Here is a 23,574-nt window from a genome sequence, read left to right as displayed (position 1 = left end):
TGGAGATTTGAAATCAGATAGGAGTTGGTTGCTCGGCAGGTAAAGGTCTGGGGCCCCGAGCGGTGAAGGGCTCTGGTGTTGGAGCAGGGGCTCCGGAAGCCCAGCGGTGGACCCCAGGGCACACAGCCTGTTCGGGACAGGGACATGCCCACAGATGAACGATGGTCACCAGAACAAGCAATGGCTTTGCCAGACTCAATTTCCAGACCCCCTCTGACCCCGGGCCAGGTGCTGTGCATTAGGGCATGGAGGCGGGACGGGAGGAAGGGCCAGCCTGCTGCCCTTGGAGCTCACTCCCAGGCCTGGGGGCGAGGTTTGCCCCACCCCGAGGGATCAGAGGGACCAGTGTGGGCTCCTGCTTGGCATCAAGTAAAGTTCAGGTTCAGCTCTGAGTCAGCAGGCACGGGCATCTCTGTGCGACGGGGGAGGGGAGCCAGAGCCCTCTTCCTGGAAGAGGGGCCATTTGGGAAGGAGGGGAGGGACCAAGGCTGATCGAGCACTCAGGCTCTAATCCTGCCCTGCGGGTGCCACCGAGTGTGGAGTTCTAGCCCTGGCTGCTCCTTGCGCTGTCCCTCCACCCCAGCACTTTCCCCTCTCCCACGCCCTCAGCCTGCCCCTCTGCCCGGCAGACTCTTCCCTGCTGCAGACCTCCGCTGACAGCCTATTTCCTCAGAATCCCCCAGCTCGGCCAGTTCTGTCATCCACATGCGGTCCCCACGGGAGTGCCAGGTCACCCTGTGCTTTCCCTTTGTCACCCTCAGGCTACTGAGGCTACTTACTTTGCTCTTCCCCCCTGGAATCTCTCACATCCCACAGCCCAGAACAGTGCTGGCACACAGCAGGGCTCCATTAATTTATGTTAAACGAACAAGTGAATGAATGTCTTTTCAAAAAAGCTGTTGAATGATTATGCCTTAGCTGGGTGGGGCCAGGACCCAAGCCCCTTGTGGGGTTGGAAGGATAGGGGCCCTCAAAGTTTCAGGCCAGGGCTAGTGGCCTGAGGACTTCTGTCTGCCCTCTTCTGCACCTTGCCCCTCCCTGGGGGCTGGGCCCAGGGAGAGGGGAGGGAGTGGGCCAGAGGTCGGGCTCCTTAGTGGAGGGAGGATGAGGAGGAGCCCTCTCCTCCCCTCCCCCACCGCCAGCAGGAGGGGGAGGCAGGCGGGGCTCTTCTTGCTTGCCCATGGGTCTGGTTGTGTTTAAAGAACATCCGCCCCGTGGGGGTGAGTTATCTCCTTGTGAAATCAAGTCGCAGGAACAAAAAGGGTTTACTAGTGAGACACATGTTGCCGCCTTCGTGGAAACCCCAAGAGAAGGAATGGACAGACTCCCTGTCCCTGCCTCCACCCCCGGCCCAGCCCCCGTGGTCTGTCTCCTTGGGTTGCTGCAAGGCTGGGCTCACATGAGGGCCACTGCAGATGTGGCCGGCAAAGGCTGGGAGCTCTGGGCAGGCGCTGAAGGCAGGTATGTGTGTGAAGTCAGGTGCCGGCCCCTCTTGGCCACACCCCTCCAGGGCTCGGCTGCCAATGGAGCTGGGGCCTCCTCCCCCAGGAGGGGGATTTGCCAAGGATTATGGTGTGTTCCCATCACTGAGGCCCAAAGGGGCCAGAGAGAGGTAGGCTGAGGCTGGGAGGGGCTCAAGGGAGCCTGAGCTAGGTGGGGGCCTCGGCAGGACCCCAGAGATGGGGAGGGGCAGGGGGCCAGCTGGGAGGGCCGGCAGGCCATGCGGAGCTGCCCCTGGCCCGCCCACCCTTTCATCTCTGCAGCTCCTTCCTCTTGGCCTCCCTCCTGGTGTGCCTGTGGGTCCATCTAGGTGGGCTTGGGGAGGGGAAAGGAAGGGGGGTCTCTGTGGACGGCTAGGACTGAGCAAACCTTCTTTGAAAACGGTCCTTTGAACAAAGGCCTGCTGGTGGCGGTCAGACAGACAGAAGCTCCGGCAAGACCCCAGGACCTCGAGGCAGAGGATAACTGCCTCTGCAGGACCAGGCGAGACTGGGCAGGACAGGACAGGAGGGACACGAGAGGACCTTCCCCTCCTCCGTGCCAGCCTGCCCAGGGCCACAGTCCCACACGGGCTTTTCCCAGAGAGCTAAAAGCAAGAAAGTAACCTTTAGGATTAAAGAAAAATGTTTCTTTGTTTGGGATTTCTTTCTTTTTTTCTCTCTTAAGCCTCTTTTCACATCTGTAGTGGCGTTTTTTTCTGTCATCTGGGGGTCACAGGAGAAGGACGGAGAATGTCGTCAGAGGCCGCAGGGAACCAGAGCTCCTCCGGGGCAGCGGATGACGACTCCTGGTACCTTGACGAGGCCCCCGGGGCCGAGGAGATCCAGCCGGAGGGGTGAGTGTGGAGGCCCTGCTCTGCGGCCACCAGCGCGGGGGTGGCAGAGGTTACCAATGGGGGAGGGAGGTCCTGGGCACGGCTACTGAGACTGGCTCTGCCACTCATTTGCTGTGTGACCCTGGGCAAGTCACAGCCTCTCTGGGCTTCAGTCCCTGCATCTGTTCCATGAGAACAACACCCCTTGCCCTGCTGTTAAGGTGCCTGAGGAGGGGGACATGGGCCAGGCTGGTCACCTGCAAAGCACCTGTGTGGTGTGTTGAAGATACAGATTCCTGGGCTTTATCCTTGCAGATTCCGGCCGACAGGTCTGGGGTGTCTCTCTGGGTGATCCTGGCCCGCAGCCAGGATGGAGAAGGCTGGGGGCCTTGGGGGAAGGGGGCCCGACTTCGAGGGGCTGCTGGTCTCCGTGGTGACTGTTTGGGGCGTGCGGTTCTCTGGGCAGCCTGGGGTGTGTAGGAGGGGAGAGAATTGGAGAAAGGAGGCCTGGGGAGAAGGCAGAGAGCAAACATGCGCCTCGTTGTCTTTGGATGGTTTCAGGGCCTGTTCTCTAGCAAGTGTGCTCAGGCCAGCCCAGGGGAGGGTGGGGACCTGAGGACTGGCCACAGCTGCTTCGCCCAGGCCCTTCCTACCTTTGTTTAGTCTGGGCACGCTGGCAGGGGCACTGGGGCTTTCTGTGCCCCCGACCCGCTGCCAGGATGCCTTGCCTGCGTGGGACCCAGAGTTCAGTTCTCCCCCGGCCCAGGCCCCATCCCCTGCCTCCCTGCGCTGTCTGAGGGTTTGGGGGACTGGAAAGGTGAGGCTGGGGGGTTGCTGAGCCAGATGTGTACACATCTGTTCTCCATCAAATCCCGAAACTGGAGAAGGAAAAATTCTGGCGTGCCTCCCCAGAGGCCGGGCTGCAGCCTGGCTGGGCTTGGGTCACCCAGGGGGGATGGAGGTCCCACCCGGGCCTGCGGGAAGGAGCTGTTGTTGGGAGGACTCAGCATTCCGACCCCCTGGAAAACAGCCTGCTGTTGGCAAGGGCGTGCTCCCCACTCAGCTCTGGCTAACCTCCAGAGCCCGTGGGCTCCCAGGTCCCCTCTGTGTATGTACGGGCTGGCAGGGAGTGGAGGGGGAGGGGCCAGGAACCCCATGCGGACGAAGCTCCAACCTGGGCAAAGGCCAGAATCTGAAGCTGTGGCCTTGGGAGCCTCAGGGCCTGGATTCCGGCTGGGGCAGGTGCCACAGCCCGCTGTGTAGCTGCGGTGTTCAGACACGGTCTCGGAATGAAGCCGCGTGCATGGCAGGGCCTGGAGATAGGAGCGCTCTCCCTACCGTGGGTGGCACCTGGAATTTGCAGCTCCCCTCCCCACTGCAGGGCTTGGCGCCATAAGGATGGAGAGATCCGTTTGGATCTACTTGCTTGGCCAAACCCAGGCCAGCTGCCTGCCATCCTCCTGGCCCCAAAGGTGGGAGTGGGAAGCTGGGAGCTCAGGGGAATCCCAAGGAGCTGAACTTGGGCTCACCTCTCGCTCTGTGAGTCATTCACCCGAGGGACAGGGACGGATGTGGAGCATCAAAGCTTTGCGGAATCCGGAATCCGGAGCTCCCCGCTGCGCCTGAGCACGCTCCGCATAGCTGGGCTGGGGTTGGGGTGTGGGCGCTGGCGACAGAGGCCAGGATGGACTGAGCCAAGATAAGTTTCCCCAAATCCAGGCACTCAATGGCCTCCCAGGGCCCCCCACACCTGCTGAAATCTGGTCTCCCTGAGCTCCGGGCTGCACTGAGGCTGGGAGCCTTGCCGGCCCCGCTTGCTGTCTGCGGCTGCCTGGGTTCCTGCCCGGGTTCCTCCCGCTCTTCCCTGTCCGTGGGACTGCCCTCCCCTTTTCTGTCTAAAGAGGTGCTCAAATCAGATGCCGCCTCCTCCTGCCCGAAGTTCCTCTCCCTTCTCTGAGTCCTCGAGCACCTGCTTGTGCCTCTCCTGGGATGGAGCCACCCTCACCCACACCGTGCCCTGTCTGTGCCATCCTGCCTGTCCCACAGCACAAAACACGGGGCCAACCCAACATTTGCTCAGGAAAGGGACACACGGAGCTGAGGGGTCAGATGGGGACCTCAAGTGGTACAGAAAGGGCCAGAGGTTCCCCCAGACAGGGCCGTGGAGGGCATCTCCAGGGGTGGAGGTAGTCCCTAGCTTGGGGTGAGGGCCCCAGAGAAATGGTCAAGCTGCTCCAGGGACAGTTTGCCGAGTCCCTGCCCTGGCCAGGCCCAGGGCTACAGGGCGGAGCAGGACAGTCATGTGAGATGCAGGCTGAGGGGGCCGGGCAGGCGCCCAAACCCGGCCGCGCATGCAGGGCTGAGAGGCCTCAGAGTTGGGAGTGGGGAGTGAGGCCTGAGCCCAGACGATGGGAGCCGGGCCGGAGTGGCGCCTGCACTGCCTGCTCAGCTCTGCCCGCACGGAGCGCCACGGCGTGGACTCGCGCTGCCCCTCCACCCCAAGGACAAGCCCAAGCGACTGGCTTCTTTCCCACCCCTCACCCTCTGGGATTTCTTGAGCGAGTGCAAGCAGGAGGGACGGGCTGGCCCGGCAGAGGGCCCAGGGCTCGGAGCTCACGGGGAAGATGCAGCGTGTAGACAGCCTCCTGGGCAGGCAGGGCCTGGCTACAGTCGGGGCTCTGTCTCAGGCCCTTGTCACCACACCTCACTGGCCTTGATCACACTGCCACCCTCCCTCTGGCACTCCCAGGCCAAGCTGGGCAAATCTGGAGGTCTACTCCCCCCTGGGCACCCAGTCCTGCTTGCTCCCCCAGGTGCAGGTCCGGCCCTGCACTCAGGGCTCCTGCCCAGCCTCCTTTCTCTGGCACATGACCCAGGCGGGGAAGCTGAGGCCTTCATTGTCCTCACTCATCTCCTCATCTCCACAATGGGCCTTCTTCTGTGCTCAGCCAAGGCGAGAACAGGACCTCCACCAGGCTGTAGGGAGCCTCTGTGGAATTAGAAAAGGACCCCCCTTTAGGTACATTCAGCTGCATAGGGCTTGGTGAGCAGTGTGGCCTGAATCTCACACCATATTCATTACCTTGGTGGGTCATCCTTGTGCAGTATGCAACCTGCCCAGCTGTACATGGAGACTCTTAATGAGAGGGAAATAGGAAAAGAGGGGGTCCAGGAAAGATCATTTCAGTCACAGTCCAGTCTCAGATACCAGTTACTTGATTGCTTGACCATAGACAGTTCTGAGAAGGGGTTTGGGAGGCTAGAGCAGTCAGGTAGTCTTCCTGGAAGGGGAGGAATGAAGTGGGTCCTGGAGGATGGAAGCATCTAGGTGAGCAAAACTAGGTGTTCAGGTCGAGCTGGCCCACTCTGCTTCCCCTGGGAGCCTCCTATCTCCTTTGCCCTATAACCCCTGAGCTCGGCATGGGGCTGGCACACTACAGGACACGAGGGCCCCAGAATGACTCTGAGAAAGTGGAACTGGGCAGGCTTGGGTAGGAGGGATCAGAGGGTTGAGGGAGGTGTTGGGTGGAGCCTCAGTGTAGACAGCCTTGTACTCACCTGCTCACCTGCTCACCCAGGGGGGCCCTACCTAGGTCTGAGCTGGCCTTTGCTTGCCCTACAGGGCAGTGCCCTCCTGCAACCCCAGTGTGCCGCCCGGCCTGCCCCACGCCTGCCTCGCCTCGCTGTCGGTGAGTCCAACCTGAACCCAGCCTGGCTTGCAACCTGCAGCCGGCCTGGACCCTGGGAGCCCCTGGGAGGAGGAATCTGGGAGTTCTCCCAGGGTGGGAACCCAAACCAGGATGCAGGCCAAGTGCAACCTCCCAGACATCTGTCACCTCTTGGCCATCCCAAGATGCCATGTGAGTGGGCACTGGGCAGGTGGGGGCCGTGCCGGGGTCTGCGTCCAACCCTCAGACTCGGACCTCAGGGAAGGCCCGGGCACCCAAGCCCCTCCTGTGCTGTCCTCTCAGATCTTCGTGCTGCTGCTGCTGGCCACGCTGGGGAGGCGCCGCCGGCTCCGGCCCGACTGTGGGCGCTGCAGGCCAGGCCTGCCCAGGTTGGTGCCGTGGCATGGGCACCCCGCTCAGGGGCACACTTGGGCGATTTGTTAGGTACCTAAAAGCCAGGTCTGGCCTCGGGGACACCCCAACCTCTCTCAGCCTGGGGGCTTTCTCCACCCCCCACCTCCAGGTGTGGTTCCGGACCCCAGAGGGCGGGGAGGGATGCACTGGGGCCAGCTGCTCCCGTGGCGCAGGACGGGAAAGGGCTCCCGCCCAGACCAGGGAAACAGCACAGCAGGACCCAGCTCCAGGCCGAGGCTCCTCAGGCAGCCCTCAGGTCGGGGCTGACCCGACCACCGCAACGCCATCCTGACCCTCCGTTCCCCGAGGCTGTCGTCTGACCCTGATGCTTAAAGGCAGATTTATGAGGACTAACCTCAGGTCCCTATGGCTGGAACCAAAGCCTGGGACAGGCAGCACCCTGAGGAGATGGGACTGGGCAGGCTAGTGGGGTAGAGACCAAAGGGGTGGGGGAGGTGGTGGGTGGAGCCCCAGGCTAGACAGCCTCACACCCCAGACCTGGGCCGTCTGTGCACCCAGCTGGGTCCTGCCATGCTGGTTTTGTGGGGAACCAGCCTGGGGTCTCTGGTTGGCCCACGAAAGAGCTTGTCATGCCTGTGGGGGGCGCTTGCATGGGGCTCTCAGAGCGTGAGCTCAAGCCGGAATGCTGAAGCAGAGGGTCTGAGTGGCCTATCCCGAGCCCAGAGGGGTGATGCCTGGGACAGCTGTGGCCGCTGTCTAACCTCTGACCCGGGTCCCACCCCGCCTAGGGCGGCGGCCGTTGCACAAGGATGTTGTGACTCGCTGAGCTCTCTGAAGCTTTGCCAGCCCAGACAGACAGACTGATTCGTGTGGAGGCAGCTGTTTCCTGGAGCTTCCAGGGTGGGTGGAGGGAGCAGTGCTAGGGCTTGCTCCCACTGTGTGTGTCCCAGGGCCATTTGCCACAGGGCCCTGAGATGGTAGACAGCAGGCACTCCACAATACCTATGGAATGAATGAATGAATGAAGGAGCTTCAGTTTCCCCATCTGGAAAGTGGGGCTGACTATATCCCTTGGTTTATGGAACACAACATGGGTAATGAGGGTGTAGGGCTGAGCCACTGCCCCCTGCCTGCCCCTGCTTCTGTCCAGCCCTGTGGATTTCTTGGCTGGGGACAGGCCCCGCACAGTGCCTGCTGCTGTCTTCGTGGTCCTCTTCAGTTCCCTGTGTTTGCTGCTCCCTGACAAGGACCCGCTGCCTTTCCTGAGCCTCGCCTGGCCGCCCAGCCCAGGTACCCAGAGGCTTTGTGGCTCGCTCGATGGGACCAGGGGAGGGGTCCTGGGGTGTTAAGCTTGGCTCGAGGAGGTGACAGTAACAAGAAAGGGTATCGATGGGAGGGGCCACTACCAGGCAGCATGACCTCTCTAGGTCACCCAGTCTTCACAATGACTCTGCGAAGCACGCACACTAGCCCCATTTTATAATGGAGGGAACTGAGGGTCAGAGAAGGGAACAATAATAAGTAGTAGTTTAATTTATTAAGTACTTAGGCACTGTGCGCTAAGCACTGTGCATAAACCTTTTTGTTTTGGCCTTGCTAACATGCTATGATTATTTCCATTTTACAGATGGGGAAACTGAGACTCCAAGAGGTAACTTGTCCAAGATCACAGAGCTGATGCTAGTCAGCGTCTGGATTTGACTAGATTTGAACCCGGGGCTCTTGCCCGCTGAACTTGCCAAGGGGCTTGGAAGCTAGAGGCGGGAGAAAGACTGGGATGGGCTCACCCAGCCCCACCATGTCCTCCCAGCACGGGTCTCTGCCTGTTTCGCCTTCCAGGGCCCTGGAAGATGCTGGGGCTGCTCTATTGCGCGGCCCTCTGCTATCCGCTGGCCGCCTGTGCCACGGCTGGCCACAGAGCCGCACACCTGCTCGGCAGCGTGCTGTCCTGGGCCCACCTTGGAGTCCAGGTCTGGCAGAGGGCAGAGTGTCCCCAGGCACCCCAGGTAACTGCTGACTCCCCATGGCCTAGGGCGGACGGGAGCAGACAGCAGCCACTGAAACCAGTGTGCCCTTCCATCTGCCCCTGTGCTGGCTTCCCTGCCCTGTCCCTCACGCGGGGGACGCCACTCCTGCAAAGGCAAGCCCAGCTTCTCTGTGGGAGCAGCAGGGGCGAGGCAGCTGGGCCCTGCCCTCAGGAGCTTCGAGTCTAGGAGGGCGGGGGGTGGGCAGAGCAGGAGGAAGCAGCCCAAACACCCCGTTAGTTTCCCCAGACTTCGCTCCTTGCTAGGCCAGAGTAGGCTGGAGACCTGCCAGTGCCGAGTTGGGGGATGGTCTCCGAGGGCTGAAAGGAAAATTCCAGACCCTCAGGACCAGTTCACTGGTAGTGAAGCCACCTAGTCTAGAACCCCAGGAGACTTTGGAGCCCGACAACCTGAGTTTAAATCCAGCTCTACTACTTCATTCATTCACTCACCCATTCATTCATTCAACAAACATATTTGAAGCACATACTTTGTACCAGAGACATTTCCAAGCACTGGACTACCATTGTGAAACAGACAAAGGAAGTCCCTGGCCTCCCAAGAGCTGTCATTCCAAAGGGGGAAACACAATAAACAAACAAAATAATGCCAGGTGGTGCTAAGTGCCTTGAGAAAACAATGTCACCTTTCTGAGACTCAGTTTCCCCACCCGTGAATGGAGGTGACAACACCACCAGTCCCTCATGGTGGAGGTGAAAGTTAGGAGGCTGCTCTGAGGTGGAGGACTTGGTGGGTCTTTTTCAGCACCTAGGACCTGGCGCGTACTGAGCTCTCACTCAATGCATGCTGAATCAACAAATGAATGAATGAGTACATCAGGCGCCCAGCTCCAGCAAGGCCTCAGTCCTGGGAGGTGTAGCGGATGTACTTCCCTAATGCCCATGTTGCAAACCGTATGTGGACAAAATTAGGCTTTTGTCCGATTTTCAGAAGCCTGAGTTCTAGCGCTCCAGGAACATAGGAACATAGAAAGTGGTGTCCTCCGTTTCTGCCCTCATTCCACCCCTGGGGGTGGGTAGAAGGGGTCACGTGACCTCCTCTCTCTGGCTTCTCTCAGGTCCAAGGGAGCCCAGGAGCCTGGGGGAGGGGTGAGCCCCTCTGCAGGGCCTGAGAAGGCAGAGTGAGCAGGTGGCAGATTGGGGGATCTAGATCAGAAGCCTTTCCACGCCCCCCAGACATCCTCAGAGCCCCAGCGAGAGGTGGGCAGGGAAATGGATTGGTTGTCTTTGGAGGAGGAAGGCAGAAGGTAGGTCTGTCTGTCCGTCTGTCTGTCCAGATCTACAAGTACTACTCCCTGCTGGCCTCCCTACCTCTGCTTCTGGGCCTCGCATTCCTGAGCCTTTGGTACCCGGTGCAGCTGGTGAGGAGCTTCAGCCGGACAGGCTTCGAGGTAAAGGGGCACAGGGCTGGGGTGGGCCCTGCTCACACCTAAGACACCCTGAATTCACCCCGTCTGTGGTCCAGTGTCCACGGCCATGCCTGCAGGAGGGCCCGGTACACAACAGGTGCTCAGAAAATGTTTGCTGAGTCATTGAGTGACTGCTCAGTCCTCCCTCCGCAGGCAAAGGCTGGACTGGGCCCTTGACTTGCACCCAGGACACCTGAGGCACTGGGTCAGATGAACGGTAGGGACTGAAAGGAGAACGGGGTCAGGAGATAGGAACATCACAGCCCTGTTCTTGAAACAGAGGACCCATGGAGAAATGAGACGGGCCTGGAGCCTTGTGCCTAGCCAGAGCTTTCCACATGCTGGGATGTGCAGGGAGCACCCGGGGCAGAACTGCATCATGAGTCAACTCTGGGTCAGACATGATTGGATAACATCAAATAAAGGGGCGATCCTGGAGACTTCCTGGAGGAGGTGGGGGTTAGTGAGGCCTGGAGGCCAGGGAGGATCTGGAGTAGGGAGGGACTAGGAGAAGACAGCAGCGGCACAGGAAGAAGCCTGAGGGAAGGGCAGAGATGGGTCTTGTCTGCTTTGTTCATGTGTGTTTGCAGCACTGGGCAGGTCTTAGCCCACAATAATACTCAGCAAATGTTTTGAATTTTTGGATGGACAGGTGGATACATTATAGTAAGAGAGAATTCTTAAAAGACATTGGGATCTTATTACAAAGACTTCCATGCACCTACCCTGCATCAGGCCCTGGGCTCAGTGCTGTGGCCTCAGAGCTGATGGACGTGGGTGTGAGCTGCAGGAGGTCCCTGGGCGGGAGAGGTGGGGGCGATGCATGCAGCCATGGCTAATGCAGACAGTGCAATGTAAACACAGCGGGCTCCTCTGAGTGCATGGAGCGGGAGCACAGGTGCCGGGGCGGGAGGGGAGGAAAACTCCCCTGGGTTCTCAGCAAAGAAGGGGGACGGTCTCAGGAAAGGCGGAGGACGCAGAGGCCAAAGGGCTGGGCTCCTCTCTAGACAGGCGGTGAAGGAAGGGGCTGGCGGGAAGCACCTAGGCCGGCGACAGGGAGGCGGCGGTGCCCGGTGCTGACCGAGAGAAGGTGGATGAGGAGCAGGTGCTCCGGAAGCGAGGCCCGGCTCAGGGCATGCGCCACTTGGGCTGGAACTGGGTCTCAGCTCCGTGGATGGAGAGTGAGGAGAGGAGAAGCGGGGAGCTCAGGTTCCCAAGGGGCAGCCCTGGGTCCCCGACAGGCCCCTCCGGACTGGGGAGGCCACTGACTCTTGGTGTGGCTCTCTCATGGTAGGCAGTAGGCTTCTGAGACGTGTCCCTCCTGCCCTGATGCTCACAGTCCTCCTGGGAAGCCATGGCCCCTCAGGTTTACAGCTGGCCCAGGAGACGGCGTGGCCCCCCAGGGACACGCAGGGCCGCGCTGAGTCCCGTTACCTCCCCTTCCAGGACTTCCTCTGCCTCACCCTCCTGCCACGCATGCCTCTCCTCCCAGGTCTCGAGGGGAACAAAATCCTCTTTGGACTTTGGTCAAAGAGGTCTAAGCCTCAAAGGACCTCATCAAGCTTCGAGCTGACTCACTCCTCCCCTGGATCCCAGGGTTGCCATGGCCACAGGTGACACTAGTCAGGGCCTCACCCCATCCTCCCATGGGCCTCTGCCACTTCGTGGGCAGCTTAAGGCCTGGAATGTGGCTTAGACAAATCCGGCCACCTTGTGATCTCCCTTGAGTGGCAGCAGGGGGAGAGGCCTGGGGGGTCTGGCCTGGAACGACCCCATCCTGTGTCCTGGCCAGGGATGCGCCATGGGACATAAGTTCTGCTTCACCCCATTCTCAGCTAGCAGAGGCCTGAGGGATGGAAGAAAAGCAGTGATGGGAGGTGACTGAGTAAAGCAAGAGAGAGTTGGAGATAGATTTTAGGAAGAACTTCCCAGCATTGAGGGTTTTCCATAGGAGACTGACTGGCCTTGTACTTGTGGAAGAGAAAGGGGCGGCTTCAAGGGGCACGGACTCATCCCACAGGTCAGCCTCACACCCACCACTGCCACGCAGCCAGGAGGATTTGCCAGGGCATCTACTTGGGGGGCGCTCCAAGACCCCAAGCCAGAGCCCCAGGGACAGCTCGAGCAGGTCTCATCTGCTCTCCAATTGCCGGTCTCACAGGGGCTGCGGAGCAGCGACTCTGAGGAATACCTGAGGACCCTCCTTCGCAGGAAGACGCTGGAGAGCAGGTGGGGTCCCAGGCGCGGCTGGGCGGGCCGGCGGGACTGCTCACGGGGGTGCGTGGGAGGCGGGCACTGGCAGCAGGGCAGGGGCAGAGGCGAGAGGTGACCAGACTCAGGGGCTTGCCCTCGGGGCAGGGGCTTCTCCTGAGTGCCCCACCGCCCGCCTGGGTCTCTCTACAGCTCCCCCTCCCCCAAGCATGGCTTTCTGCCCTGGGCCTGGGCCTGCCTCCGACAGTGCGTCTACACTCCACAGAGAGGTAAGGGTGGGCGCCAAGGCCAAGAGTGACGCGTGACCTCAGCCTCCCTTGCACAGAACAGCTGCAGTGGAGGGCTGGCTCCTGCTCCCCAGAATCCTTGTCACTGGGAGGGACAACTGCCAGCTCATTAATACGGGAAGACCCTGGCCTGGCCTTGGTGGTCCTGAGTCCTGGGAGCCCTGGCCCTTTTCCTGGGCCCCTTGGGCGGAATGGGGACTCCCAGACCTGGCTGGTGCTGTGCTGGTCACCACGCCCCTTCTTTTGGGGACTGCAGGATTCCGCCTCCCCCTGAAGCTGGTGCTTTCAGCCACCCTGACAGGGACGGCCATTTACCAGGTATGTCCTGCACCCCGTAGTGCCATCTGCCTCTGGACCTGCTCTCAGTCCCCGCGCCTGGAACAGCTCAGGCCCCACTCAGCTCTCCAGATGCACCGCACGCAGTCCTGGCCGGCTGCTCTGGCCGGGTTCGGGATGCGGCTGCCCGACGGGCGGGCGGCGTCAACTCCTGTTGATTCAAAGCGACTCAGAGTGAGAGCTTTGGAATCCACATACACATGGATTTTCATCCGGGTTCCATTATTTACCTCCTAGTGACCTTGGGCAAGTTATTCAACCTCTCTGTACCTGTTAGTTCATCTGTAAAATGGAGGAAATAAATAAAATCACTTTCCTCTTTGAGTAGCTAGGAAGATTCAGTGAGCTAATATGTTTGACAAACGAACCCCCACCACATCCAAAAAAAAAAAAATTAAAATTCTGAGAGGTAGGAATGTAGGATTTTCTCTATTTTACAGGTGGGGAAACTGAGGCTCAGAGAGGTGAATTTGACTTGGCCAAGTTCCTACACGGCCAATGTCTCAGGGCAGTGGCCATTTGAATCCTGTCTGTCTAGCTTTAATTCTTGTCCTCATTTGCTTTCTACAACATGGAAAAATCGGGAATTTTATGTTCTGAAGTTTAGATAGACGACAGATGGGTAGATGGGTGGGTGGATGGAGGTGTAGAGACACTTGTCCCTCAGTATCCGTAGGGGAGTGGTTCCAGGACCTGCACAGATCCCAAAATCCAGGGTGCTCCAGTCCCTGATATAAAATGGGGCAGTGTTTGCTCGTAACGACGCACACCCCCAGACACCTCACGCCGTCTCCAGGTTACTCATAGCACCTCCCGCGCTGGAAATGCCGTGCAAGCAGTTATTATGCTGTGCTATTTAAATTTGAATTATTCTTTGTTGTTGTTATTTTCTATTGCGGGTTTTTCCCACTGTACACAGGGCCAACTGTATACAGTTGCAGTGCTTGAAGGCCCATCCGTGGCCTAGTGGGCCATTGCTGGGCCTGTCTGTGCTGGCTGCTGGGAGGCGTGAGGACCTCGGCGGGTGGTGGCCGTGTGGCTGCAGCCTGCGTGCGCCACGCTCTCCCCCGCGGCCTCCCGTGAGCACAGAAGACACCTCTCCTGGGTGGGAGTGGCCAGTGTGAGCGCGGCCAGGCCCTGGTGGCCTCACTGTGGGCTCTTCCAGGTGGCCCTGCTGCTGCTGGTGGGCGTGATCCCCACCATCCAGAAGGTGCGGGCAGGGGTCACCACGGACGTCTCCTACCTGCTGGCCGGCTTTGGGATCGTGCTATCAGAGGACAGGCAGGAGGTGGTGGAACTGGTGAAGCACTATCTGTGGGCTCTGGAAGGTGAGGCCTCCCGGGAGCCCCTGAGGGCCACAGTGGGGACACCAGCCAGGAGACCCCAGCGCTGCACCCCAGCCTGCACAGATGCCCTGGAGCCCTTGGACACATTCTTCCACTCTCTGGGTCCTGACAGCCTCATCTCCAAATAGGGGCAGGTGGAGCTTCCATGAAACCCAAAGGGACTACCGCAGTGGCCCCTGCTCCTTGTCAGTCCTCCTGCATCTCCCACCCCCACCCCAGTGTCTTTGACCAGCTCTCCGGGTATGGAGGCGGCAAAGGCCATGGGATGAGGAGCTGGGGGCGGGCAAAGGAGCAAAGGAGGCAGTGGGCCAGCCTCTCTGAGCTGGTCCTCAGGGCAGGGCCTGCAGAGGGTGGGGGCATGCTTTCCCTTCCCCTCCCTGTCTCCGTTCTTGTGTCTCCTTACTCCTCCCCGAGGGTGAGTCCTCAGACCAGGCAGCCTCCCCCGCCTTGCCGTCTATGGTCTGATGCCTTCTGCAGCCACCTGCTACCCCACCTGCCAGGCCCTCCCGTCAGCCCCGTGGAGGGGACTGAGAAGTGCCCCTACTCGACAGGTGGGGAGGGTCTGCCTAAGGCCATCCAGCAGGCTGAGTGGACAAAAGGACACAGGACTCCTGAAGCCTGGGCTGGGCTCTCTCCACCACCTTGAGACAAAGCCGGGTGGCCAGGAGTTGTGGGGCTGCACCCTCAGCTGACTTGGGGACCCAGGCTGGTACAGGCACCCTGGCTTCTGAGGAGTAACATGCAAAGGTCGGCGCTCAGGCAGCCTGCACTGCAGGTGGAGGTGTGGCTGCTCTACAGCTCTTCCTGACCAATAACATCGTCCTCGTCCTGCAGACCTGGGAATGCTGGCAATGTGGGAGGGGACAGGGAGTGGGGTGGTGGCCTCCCTCCCTGACCTTCCTGAGCACCTCAGCTCTCACGCTGGAGGCTGCCCTGGAACTGCTGCTGGACAGGTGACAAGTTCCGGTGGGCTGAAAAATGGCATCTCCAGGGAGATTTTCTAAGCTGGCTGCAACCTGGGTCACAGGCAGGAGCAGACATGGCCCAGGTCAGCCCACATCCAAGCTTGGGCCTTGCTTTTAGCAGCCTCGTTAGGTCAGCATCACTGATCCCGCCTCACAAAGCAGAAAATTGGGGCAAGAAGTGACGCGTCCCGGGCAATGCACACTGCTCCTGCGCATCTCACCTATGTCTGTGATCACACCATGCAGTTTCCAGTTCACAACTCTCCTGCTTTGGATCTTCCTGGATGCAGGGGCCAAAGAGAGTGGTGTTTTACTCTCCTAGTTTGCGATGAGAAAACTGAGGCTCAAGAGGGTTAGAGATCTGCCAAAGCCACTCAGCAGTCTAGGCCTGGGGTCTGGGAGTCCTTTGGTCTATTCTCAGCCTAGGGAGCTAGTGTCTTCTGAGCTCTGACAGCTTCTTTTAGGGCTGCCACCTGGCACTGGACCATAAGCTTGGCATGATTCACAGAACGCTCAGACTCTGAGTCAGCCAGACTAGATTACAGCCTCCGCTCCGTCACTTACAAGCTGAGTGGCCTTGGGCAAGCAGCTTAACCTTTCCTGACCTCAATTTCCCTACTTGCAAGATGGGTGCTGTAAGTGAAAAAGGCACCCTTGTCCTTGAGGCCCCCAATCAGGAGAGGGGACACAGATCGATCCCCAAAGCAGAGCCCAGAAGGGGCATGTACAGGATCCCAACCCAAGGCAGCAAAGAAAGGAGATCGTATGGTGACAGGGTTTGGAGGGACCCACATTTGGAGCCAACGGAGGGAGAGAGAGGCAGGAGGTGGACAGGTGGAGATAAATGCCAGGGACGCTTGCTAACCCTTCACCCTGTGTTAGCCTGTCTCTGCCCTGGCCCAGCTCAGCAAGAGGCTCTTCCTGGCAGCAAATGTGCGGGGTGCACCTGCGCCGGGGCCGCGGGCTCCAGAGAGGCAATGCAGAGGCCGGGGCTACGGGTGTGCCGCGCTCTCTCCCGGCCCTGCTTTTCAGACACGTGTCCCTGTGAGGCCACTGGAGGAGGGAGCCAGGACCGGCAGCAAGGCCCCAGGTTTCTGTAGGCTGTTCTCAGCCCTGGCTGTGCCTGGGAACCCATGGTAACTTTGAAATTCCTAGCGCTCAAGCCCCACGCCAGACCTACCAAACCGGAAGCTCGGAGGGTGGGGCCCGGCACCTGCGGCTGCGCAGTCCGCGGTGACCGATGCAGGCAGTTTGAGCACCACCAGTCAGTGCCGGTGACTGATTAATCTCAATCCGTTGCTGATGGAAATAAGTCATGAAGTTTCTGCCTTCGGAAAGCCCCAGAGCAGCATTCCCGGCCCTGGCTGCAGGCTGGAGTCGCGGCCGCGCTTTCGCAGAGCCAGGGCTCGGTGCCGCCCACGGGGATTCTGATGTACCTGTCAGGTGTGATGGGGAGTTTTAGCAGCTCCAGGTGATCCTGCTGTAGCGCCTGAGAGCTTGCCTTGTCCCTGTGTGTCTGCTCTGCCCTGCTCCGGCTTCCTGGTGCGGACACAGGCACCAGGGACACTTCCCTGGGCTGACTGAGCAGGCCAGGGTGCGGGCGCCGGGCTCCTTCTGCATCTGCTGGGAGATGGCTGCGCACCCTCTGCGTCGCTGCCGGCACTGTGGCTGGCTGGGAAAGGCCTCTCCCGAGTCTCCTGTTACCCTGGGAGATGATAACACGGCAGCCGTATGTTTACAAGCAAAGCGAGCCTTGGGGCGCTGGAGTGCCCTCCCGAAGCGGTGGAGCTGGAGGCAGACGCCAGGTCGGTGGCCCTCACAGCAGTGGAGCTGCAGCAGCAGAGTGAGGGCTGGGTCTCCAGGCTCAGAGCTGACCTCTCCCATCTCGGCCACCATATGTCACTGGGAAGGATGGGTGGCCAGGGTCATCAACTTACACTGGATCTGAGAACTGGGGGTGTGGCCAAGAGGGCTGCACTGAGAGTGGGGTGTGGCACAGGCTCTCTCCCCCAAGGCACCAACCACCCTGGCACTGACTCAGAGGACCCCGGAGACCCTGAAGGCCTGACCTTCCCCTTTGTTCCCTCTGCCCTCCAGTTTGCTACATCTCAGCCTTGGTCTTGTCCTGCTCACTCACCATCCTGGTCCTGGTCCGCTCGCTGGCAGCACACAGGTTAGTGGCGAGCTCTGACTCGCCAGTGCGGAGCAGGGAAGGGCCCACAGGACCCCGACTAGCAGCGCCTGTGGGGAGGCCTGGGCTGGAGGGAGGGCAGGCCTCTGCGGCAGGCTGCCACCGAGGCCCCTGAGTTTGTCTGCGCTGGGTGGAAGGAGAAGGTGGGGCGGGGCTGCCCTCGGGCCTTCCTGTCTGTGAGGGTGAGTGACAGGCACAGGCGACTGGGCAGCATGTGGAGCTGGCCCTGCGAGAAGGGGAGAAGGGGCGGGAAGGCAGCCTGCGTGAGCCTGGGGATGGAAGAAGAGGCAGGAGAGGGAGCACGCGGGCCTCACGTGAGAGGGGTCAGAGGCAGCCGTGGCTGCGCGGGTCTGAATGCCACGCCGCCTGGCTTGCCCTTTCGTGGGGGATTCTGGGCAGAGCGGGGCGGGTGGGTGGGAGGGGAGGAATGGGCGCTCACCAGTGTCGGAGAACGGGCCCATATGCCCTGTGCAGTCGCCAGGCCTCAGACCACCTGTTCAGGGACCTTTCCCCACAGGGCCGGCACTGCTTGTCCTGGCATCCAAGGCCCCCAGCCCCTGCCTTCCTCACGCCCGCCCTGTGGCTGAGCTGCATGTCACTTCCACCCTCACTGTGGCCTCCCACTTTCCTGACTTGGCTCTGGTTGAAACTTCTGCCTGGTTGTGTCTCCCTTATTCACCCTTTCAGACTCTGCCCAGACGTTGCCTCTTCCAGGAAGCCCTCCCCGACTCCCAAGTTGGGTTAGTGGCCTCCTCTGGGCTCCACAGCTCTGGCTTCCCTGCCAATGGCCATGGCATGTAATTAAAAAGGAAGTCCGGCTGGAGGCTGGCTCAGAGCAGGAATTGAGGGAGTGTGTATTGCTCCCTGAGGTCCCTGGCTCCCTTGCTCCCGCCCCAGGGTCAACCTTCGAGCTCTGCACCGAGGGGCTGCCCTGGACCTGGGTCCCCCACCCCGGAGCCCCCACCCCTCCCGCCAAGCCATATTCTGTTGGATGAGCTTCAGCGCCTACCAGACTGCCTTCACCTGTCTTGGTGAGCTCCCCTGCCCCTACACCCTGCCAGGGCCCAGTGTGGGAGGGGGAGGCACTCAGCAGGTCCTTTTTTTTTTTTTTTGAGACAGAATCTTGCTCTCTTGCCCGGGCTAGAATGCTGTGGCATCAGCCTAGCTCACAGCAACCTCAAACTCTTGGGCTCAAGCGATCCTCCTGCCTCAGCCTCCGAGGTAGCTGGGACTACAGGCATGCCCCACAGTGCCTGGCTAATTTTTTCTATCTTTTTTTAGTTGTTTGGCTAATTTCTTTCTATTTATAGTAGAGACAGGGTCTCACTCTTGCTCAGGCTGGTCTCAAACTCCTGAGCTCAAGCGATCTTCCTGCCTTGGCCTCCGAGAGTGCTAGGATTACAGGCGTGAGCCACTGCGCCCTGCCTCTCAGCAGGTCCTTGCTGCCCCTGAGTGTTTGCCTGTGCTGGGCAGGCTCTGGGGCAAGAGCAAGCGGAGGGACCTACCCTGCCTTCCCTGCCCTCAGGAAGCTGCTCAGGTTGGGTGGGGGGTGTAGGAGCCCCTTAGGAAGTGGGTACCCTTCAGATGAAAATGAACCCTGGGTGCCACCAGCTGTTTACATGAAGGGTGGACCCAGGTCTGAAAGTGGCAAGTTCAGGGTGGCCCATTCCTGCTCATATAAGGAAGGGCTGTGCCACAATGGGCCACTTCAAGAGGTGATGAGATCCCTTTTGCCGGGCGTCTGCAAGCAGAGTTCTTCAGATGTTGCTGGCATCTGCAAAGGGGGTCCTGCCCTGAGAGATCTGAACCAAATAACCTTCTAGGACCCCTCCCCACCCTGAGTTTCAAGCCCCTCGTTGGGCACTGCAGGGAGAAAGCACTCTGATGCTGGGGGCCAGGCCAGGGTTGCAAATCCAAGGGCCTGACCCCCCCCCCCCCCGCTTCGGCCCCTTCGGTTCCCACTTTGCTGGAGAAGGATGATAAAGAAGTGGAGGAATTACTGGGACTGAAAGTCACAGTTTCTCTTCTTGGTAGACTCTATGTATACTGTGCCTCCCAAGCCCCTTTGTACACATGATCCCAAATAATCAAGTGGCCAGATTATTGCAATAGACACACCTGGGCACCTACCATAGGCCAGGCTCTGGATCGTAGGAATGCAAACGTTTGTTTAAAATGTGGTCTTATCCCCAAGAACTCTGGAGCAACTAGACCAAAATATTAATCACATTTGCAAAGCACTTTGTGGTTTTCGGAGAGTTTCCACAGACACTATCTCATGGGATCCTCATAACAGCCCTCTGAGGTAGGGACTACTATCCCCATTTTACAGAAGAAGAAACTGAGGCTCGGAGGGGTAAAGTAACTTGCCGAAGGCGGCACAGCTGGGCAATGGCAGAGCAGGGATCTGAAACCAGATCTGCCCAGTTCCAAAGCCGTTGAATTCCTGGGGGTGGCAGGGGTGGTCCATGGCCCCACAGGACTTGATGCCTGTCCCTCTGCCTCTCCACCGCTGGCAGGGCTCCTGGTGCAGCAGATCATCTTCTTCCTGGGGACCACAGCCCTGGCCTTCCTGGTGTTCGTGCCTGTGCTCCAGGGCAGGGGCCTCCCGCTCCTGCGCTTCCTGGAGTCCTCGTGGTGAGTGAGGCGAGGAGGGCTCGGGCCTTCCCAGAGGGCTGCCAACAGACACCGCCTCCCACCCCCCCGCAGGCCCTTCTGGCTGACTTTGGCCCTGGCTGTGACCCTGCAGAACGTGGCGGCCCACTGGCTCTTCCTGGAGACTCATCACGGACGTCCAGAGCTGACCAACCGGTACGGTGGCGCCTGAGCTTGTGGCTCCCTCGGCCCTCAGCCTCCTCTCCTCCCATGTCTCTCTCTTTCTGTGCCCTTCCTCCTCCATTACTGTCTCTCCACTTTGTCTATCAGGGATCCCAGAAGGCCGTAGAAAGCTTGCCTTACCTACAGAGAAAAGGGACAGTGGCCCAACCTCCTCAAATACCTCTCTATACCTGTCATGGGGCCAGAAATACCCATGAGTCTTTCTTGCTTTGGGAATCAGCGCTGCTCTCCCTGGATCCTCAGTCCCCTCCAAACCGCGTGCCTCTTTCCTTTTTGGGAAGGAGGGTCCCTGGCAGATGGCAAGGCTCTAGGAGAACCTTGGCCCCGAGACAGACTTAGAGTTAGTGGACAGGGGACCTGAGGAGGGAGGTGGGAGACACCTGGCTCACAGAAAGACCCAAGTGGACAAGTCCCAGCACAGGGTCGGGTGCACAGAAGGCTCACCCGGTAAACAGTAGGCACTCTGGAAATGCACAGCAGCTCTGGGCATCTGGGTCTGACCCTGACCCTAGGGAGGGTGACCGAGGTGGGGGGCCCGTTCAGCCTTTCTTCTGTCCCCACCCCAGGCGAGCACTCTACGCAGCCACCTTTCTTCTCTTCCCCATCAATGTGCTGGTGGGCGCCGTGGTGGCTGCATGGCGAGTGTTCCTCTCTGCCCTCTACAACGCTGTCCACCTCGGCCAGACAGACCTCAGCCTGCTGCCCCCAAGAGCCGCCACTTTTGACCCCGGTAAGTCCCTGAGCAGGGCCGGGGGCTGCGGGGTTGCTCAGGCTACCCTAGCGGCGAGGGAGGGGTGTGCCCTGCCCCGTCCATGTGCTGACTAGTTCACGAAGATGTCCGTGACACGCGCCACCTGTGCACCACTGCACCGTGCTTTGAGTGGCTCTGCAGTGCGCGCACCAGGCGTGGTGTGTGCTAGCAGGTCCCCGTGTGCCCACGCACAATGTGTGTGCCACGTGCCCGGCGTGTCTACATGCTTGGCTGCAGGGTGTGCCTGCACACTCCCCGTGTGTGGTTAGGGCTGTCTGGGTGCCCCTGGTCTGCTGGGGGCCCTCTGTCCTCAGCGCTGCCATCCCCTGCCGCACCCCAGGCTACCACACATACCGCAACTTCTTGAAGATTGAAGTCAGCCAGTCGCATCCGGCCATGACAGCCTTCTGCACCCTGCTCCTGCGAGCACGGAGCCCCCGGCCCTGGACCCTGCCAGTCCCCCAGGACAGCCTCAGGCCAGGGGAGGAAGAAGGTGTGCCCCCTTCTGGAGATGGGGGGAACCGAGCCTACCAGCTTCTCCCAGGAAGGAGGCATGCACCCCACCCAGAGTGAGCGCCAGGAACGTTCTCGCTGCCTCTCTGCCTTGGCGGCCTGTGGTCGCCCCTCCCAGTCCGGTCTCTGGGTAATGTTTTCCACGACAGGAGCACACCCCATATGTACACACAGAGCGAATGGCTGCCTTGCTGAGGGGCTCTGGCGTGCCCACCGCCACCCAGGCCAGCCCCGCAACCCTCACCTCTCCCTGCAGGGAGGAAGCTGCCCTCCTCTGCTGCCCGGGAAGTGTGTCGTCCCCCATAGACCTCATCACTCCCTCTCTGTCTGCCACCTGCAGGGTGACATGCCAAGCCTTTACAAGCAGCCTCTGTACCCCACAGAGGAGTCTCCCCACTTCCCACTCTGAGCTGCCACCTGGAACCCCAGGCTGGCCACCCTCACTATGCTCAGGAGTTTCAGGCGCTCTGCTCAGGGATGGTGGCTGGGGAGGCTTGGCTGGGCGTTTGTTGAGTGACCCACAAAAGGTCTTTTCCTCTCAGGGTTACAGCTGCTACAGCCAAAGGACCCCATAACCAAGGGAGCAGCACCCAGGGCCGGCTGCGGCAGGGCCCGCTGGGGCCTGGCCTACACGCTGCTGCGCAACCCAGCCCTGCAGGCCTTCCGGAAGACAGCCCAGCCAGGCGCCCGGGCCAACGGCACCCCGCCCTGAGGGCAGGGGACGCAGACCCACCTGCCCTTCTGTGCCGTGGCGCGTTCCTGCCCACCACCCCACTCCTGCCCTGGCTCTCCCAGCACCGCTGCAGCCCCAGCAGCCAGCCTGCCCTGCGCACAGCCCTGCCGCAGGTCCCCGGGGACCCCCGCGGTTGGGTGGACGTCTGTCTCCTCTGTGCACCTCAGGGGGCCTCTGCTCTGCCCCCGTGCCTGGAGCACCAGCCGGAGCCCTGGAGAAAGCGAAGGGTGCCTTGGACCCTTGGGGCAGGAGCCAGTGGAGCTGGGCAGCCACTTGCAGGCCCCTCCCCACCCTGGCTCTGCCGCCAGCCTTGCAGAGCCTCCCTGAAGCCTTCTCTGGATCGGACAGGGTAGGTGATGCAGGGCATAGCTGCCTTGCATTCCGGCTCAGCCCCACTCCAGCCTTGCCTTTGTGCCTCCAAGCCAGCCACGGCGCTTCCTCTCTCCCCAAGCTCCCTGTCTCCCTAGGGTGTGGCTGGAAGTCTCCGGGGCCTCTGGCCTGCAAGGCCGCCCAAGCCACGACTCAGGCCAGGCCCCATACCGAGCTGCCCACACTTGAGAGCCAGGTATTTTTGTAGTTTTTGTGCCTGTAGCTATTATGAAAAAGGTTAGTGTGCTCCTGTAATAAACTTGTTCCTGAGAAACGGTCCTCCTTCTAGGGGAGGGGTACGCAGGGCAACCCCGCCACACGCTCAGTAAGCCAAGACTGCAGTCGTGGGCCTGGGTAGTTTGGGGTATCAGGTCACATGTTGGGCTGGGCACGGGGTGGAGGGCAGAGAACCCACAGCTGCATCCCTCTGGGTGGAGAAGAGACTGAGGGTCCTTGGTGCCACCCTGAGCAGTGTGGATGTCACTTTGGAAGTAGGACTCATTCTGGGTCTCAAAGGATGGGCGGGATTTGGGGAGGTAGACAAGGGTGTGCCGTGCGGGGGACGGCGCAGGCTGCCCTAATGGGAGCAGACCAAGGGTGTGGAGGAGAAGAGGGAGCTGAGACAGATGGAGTCCCTCCCCTTGCTGGGGGCTTGGTAGACAGGGACGCGCTAGTGAGAAAGAGGCCCTAGGTGTGAGGTGCACTGATGGGCTGGGGCTACAGGGGGGGGAAGGTGTGGACACCCCACAGCGGAGGCAACAGGATCTTGAGAAACATCTGCACGATTAGTGGAGCCCAACAACCCCCTGCCCTACACCCAGGTTCCTGCCGCCACTAAGCCTTAAACACCTGTGGGACCAGTGCGGGGCCAGGGACCTCAAACCCATGTTTGAGGCTGCCCTGAAGAGGCCAAAGAGGGCAAGCTCCAATCCCACTGCAGCCTGCTGGAAAACTGTCTTCCTGGCCCTGTGTCAGCGACTGACAGGGTCACAAGGGAGAACCCAGATTCAGTCTCTGCTTTGACAAGGAAACAGAGTCACAGTAGAGTGTGATCCAACTGGGTCACTGGACCCCAGGACTGTGTGCACAGAGGAGGGGACCTGGTCCACACTGGGGTGGGGGAATATCCAGGAAGGCTTTCTGGAGGAGGTGGTGCCTGAGCCAAGTCTCAAAGGCTGACTTAGCCAAATGAAGAACAGGGAGGTGGTGCCCAGGTCGAGGAAC

At 60.4% G+C, this 23,574-nt stretch overlaps 1 protein-coding gene across 1 annotated transcript; it reads left to right on the top strand.

The window, feature by feature from the left end:
* The first annotated feature begins 513 nt into the window (after positions 1-513).
* On the top strand, positions 514-22,612 carry STRA6 (signaling receptor and transporter of retinol STRA6). The gene is made up of 19 exons (XM_020286082.2): positions 514-1,461; positions 2,218-2,335; positions 5,937-6,003; positions 6,286-6,371; positions 7,508-7,647; positions 7,985-8,008; positions 8,197-8,363; positions 9,679-9,792; positions 11,972-12,039; positions 12,214-12,290; positions 12,565-12,626; positions 13,810-13,972; positions 17,053-17,128; positions 18,044-18,177; positions 19,666-19,783; positions 19,856-19,957; positions 20,551-20,714; positions 21,076-21,228; positions 21,791-22,612. The coding sequence occupies exons 1-19, from the start codon at positions 1,416-1,418 to the stop codon at positions 21,958-21,960; spliced, it is 2,049 nt and encodes a 682-aa protein (XP_020141671.1). The 5' UTR covers positions 514-1,415; the 3' UTR covers positions 21,961-22,612.
* Positions 22,613-23,574: the final 962 nt, after the last annotated feature.

The sequence above is a fragment of the Microcebus murinus genome, chromosome 6, assembly GCF_040939455.1.
Source record: "Microcebus murinus isolate Inina chromosome 6, M.murinus_Inina_mat1.0, whole genome shotgun sequence".
NCBI classification, from domain to species: Eukaryota; Metazoa; Chordata; class Mammalia; order Primates; family Cheirogaleidae; genus Microcebus; species Microcebus murinus.
Note: the sequence above shows the minus strand (reverse complement) of the source record. Positions and strands in the feature narration are given on the sequence as shown.